The 1,218-nt window shown below is 43.4% G+C and overlaps 1 protein-coding gene across 1 annotated transcript; it reads right to left on the reverse strand.

The window, feature by feature from the left end:
* Positions 1 to 157: 157 nt before the first annotated feature.
* On the reverse strand, positions 158 to 953 carry LOC107579836 (arf-GAP with Rho-GAP domain, ANK repeat and PH domain-containing protein 2-like; the record flags this gene model as incomplete). Its single annotated transcript, XM_016265627.1, has 2 exons — positions 158 to 325; positions 809 to 953. Coding segments are annotated over 2 exons (313 nt in total), but the record flags the coding sequence as incomplete, so codon positions are not given.
* Between the last annotated feature and the right edge of the window lie 265 nt (positions 954 to 1,218).

The raw sequence follows: 1,218 nt of genomic DNA on the forward strand, positions 1-1,218 counted from the left end.
AATAGCATACACCCACTCGCACAAGAAAAACACTAACGCACACCGACACAACAGGGACAAAGACACAATAAAATGACCTTCAAGAGTCTATGCATACAGCACAGTGCGGCAAACGCTGCAATTCATATTTAAACACAGACGCACACATATGCTGAACCCCTGCAATGTTGAAGTTGCGCTAAATCTTTTAAGAGTTATTTTATGTGTTCGAGTGAGTGTAACCTTGGCGATGGCATGTGTCCAATCCTGCTGTGCGTCTGAGGTCTCCGCTCCGAACACCAGCACTCTCTGAGAGCGCAGGTACAACTCAAAGGTGAACACTGGCCTGAGGGAGGTGTGGAAACAGCACAATTAACACACACACAAAGTGACTGAAACACACACATGCCCACATGCTCACAGCTGTGAAACCGAAAGGATGGTGATTAATCTCTGTTAGTCTTTTGCTCTTACAATAAACAGCTGAACGCTGGAGATTAATCCAGGGGGAAAGGTCACTCTCTTAATGGCTTTAACAGCTCTGACTTGTGGCCCACATTTTTGGACAGGGGGATATTTCTGTTACAGTAGTGAGAGCAAAAGAATTCAAGAAAAAGGGGGATTTCAGGCTAATAGGGTTAGAGGTCGGCCAGCATGTCAGTTTCCTCTCATTTCTTGTTAGTGTTTGTTAGTGTATGTAAACTCTGAGGTGGGGTCGCATCTAAAACACTTTCCGTAACCTCTAACCCACAAAAGGTGGTCAAATGAATGAGTTCATTAACAAGATGGTGTGAGAGAAAGAGACAGAGAGGGAGGGGGAAACACGTACCCCGTTTCGGTGATGTTCTCAGTGTTGTTGATGGCCAGGCTCACCACATCGCTGGCGTCAACCCGGCCTATGGGTGTAGCATTCTTCTCATTTTCATAGTAACTAAGGAATCCACCTTCCATCGTACACCAACGGCGGACCGGGTCTGAAACATACAAATAGAAAAACATGAGATTTAACTACTGAGTACTACTGTAGATTAAATTATAGATTCTTCATCACACTTAGTAGTACTTGCTGTTATTGCTCATACAGACAGATTTAAACAACTTTAGTGCATAAATTCTGTACTGTTGCACTATAGACATGAATGACAGACAATTCCACAGGTAAAATCCAGTCATTTAAACAGGAATTAACATGATTGGAGTCTCACACGAAGGTGGAAAAAGTTCCCTGTGCAGATTTAG

This window comes from Sinocyclocheilus grahami, unplaced genomic scaffold (assembly GCF_001515645.1).
Source record: "Sinocyclocheilus grahami isolate Dianchi unplaced genomic scaffold, SAMN03320097.WGS_v1.1 scaffold20657.1, whole genome shotgun sequence".
In the NCBI taxonomy this organism is placed as follows: Eukaryota; Metazoa; Chordata; class Actinopteri; order Cypriniformes; family Cyprinidae; genus Sinocyclocheilus; species Sinocyclocheilus grahami.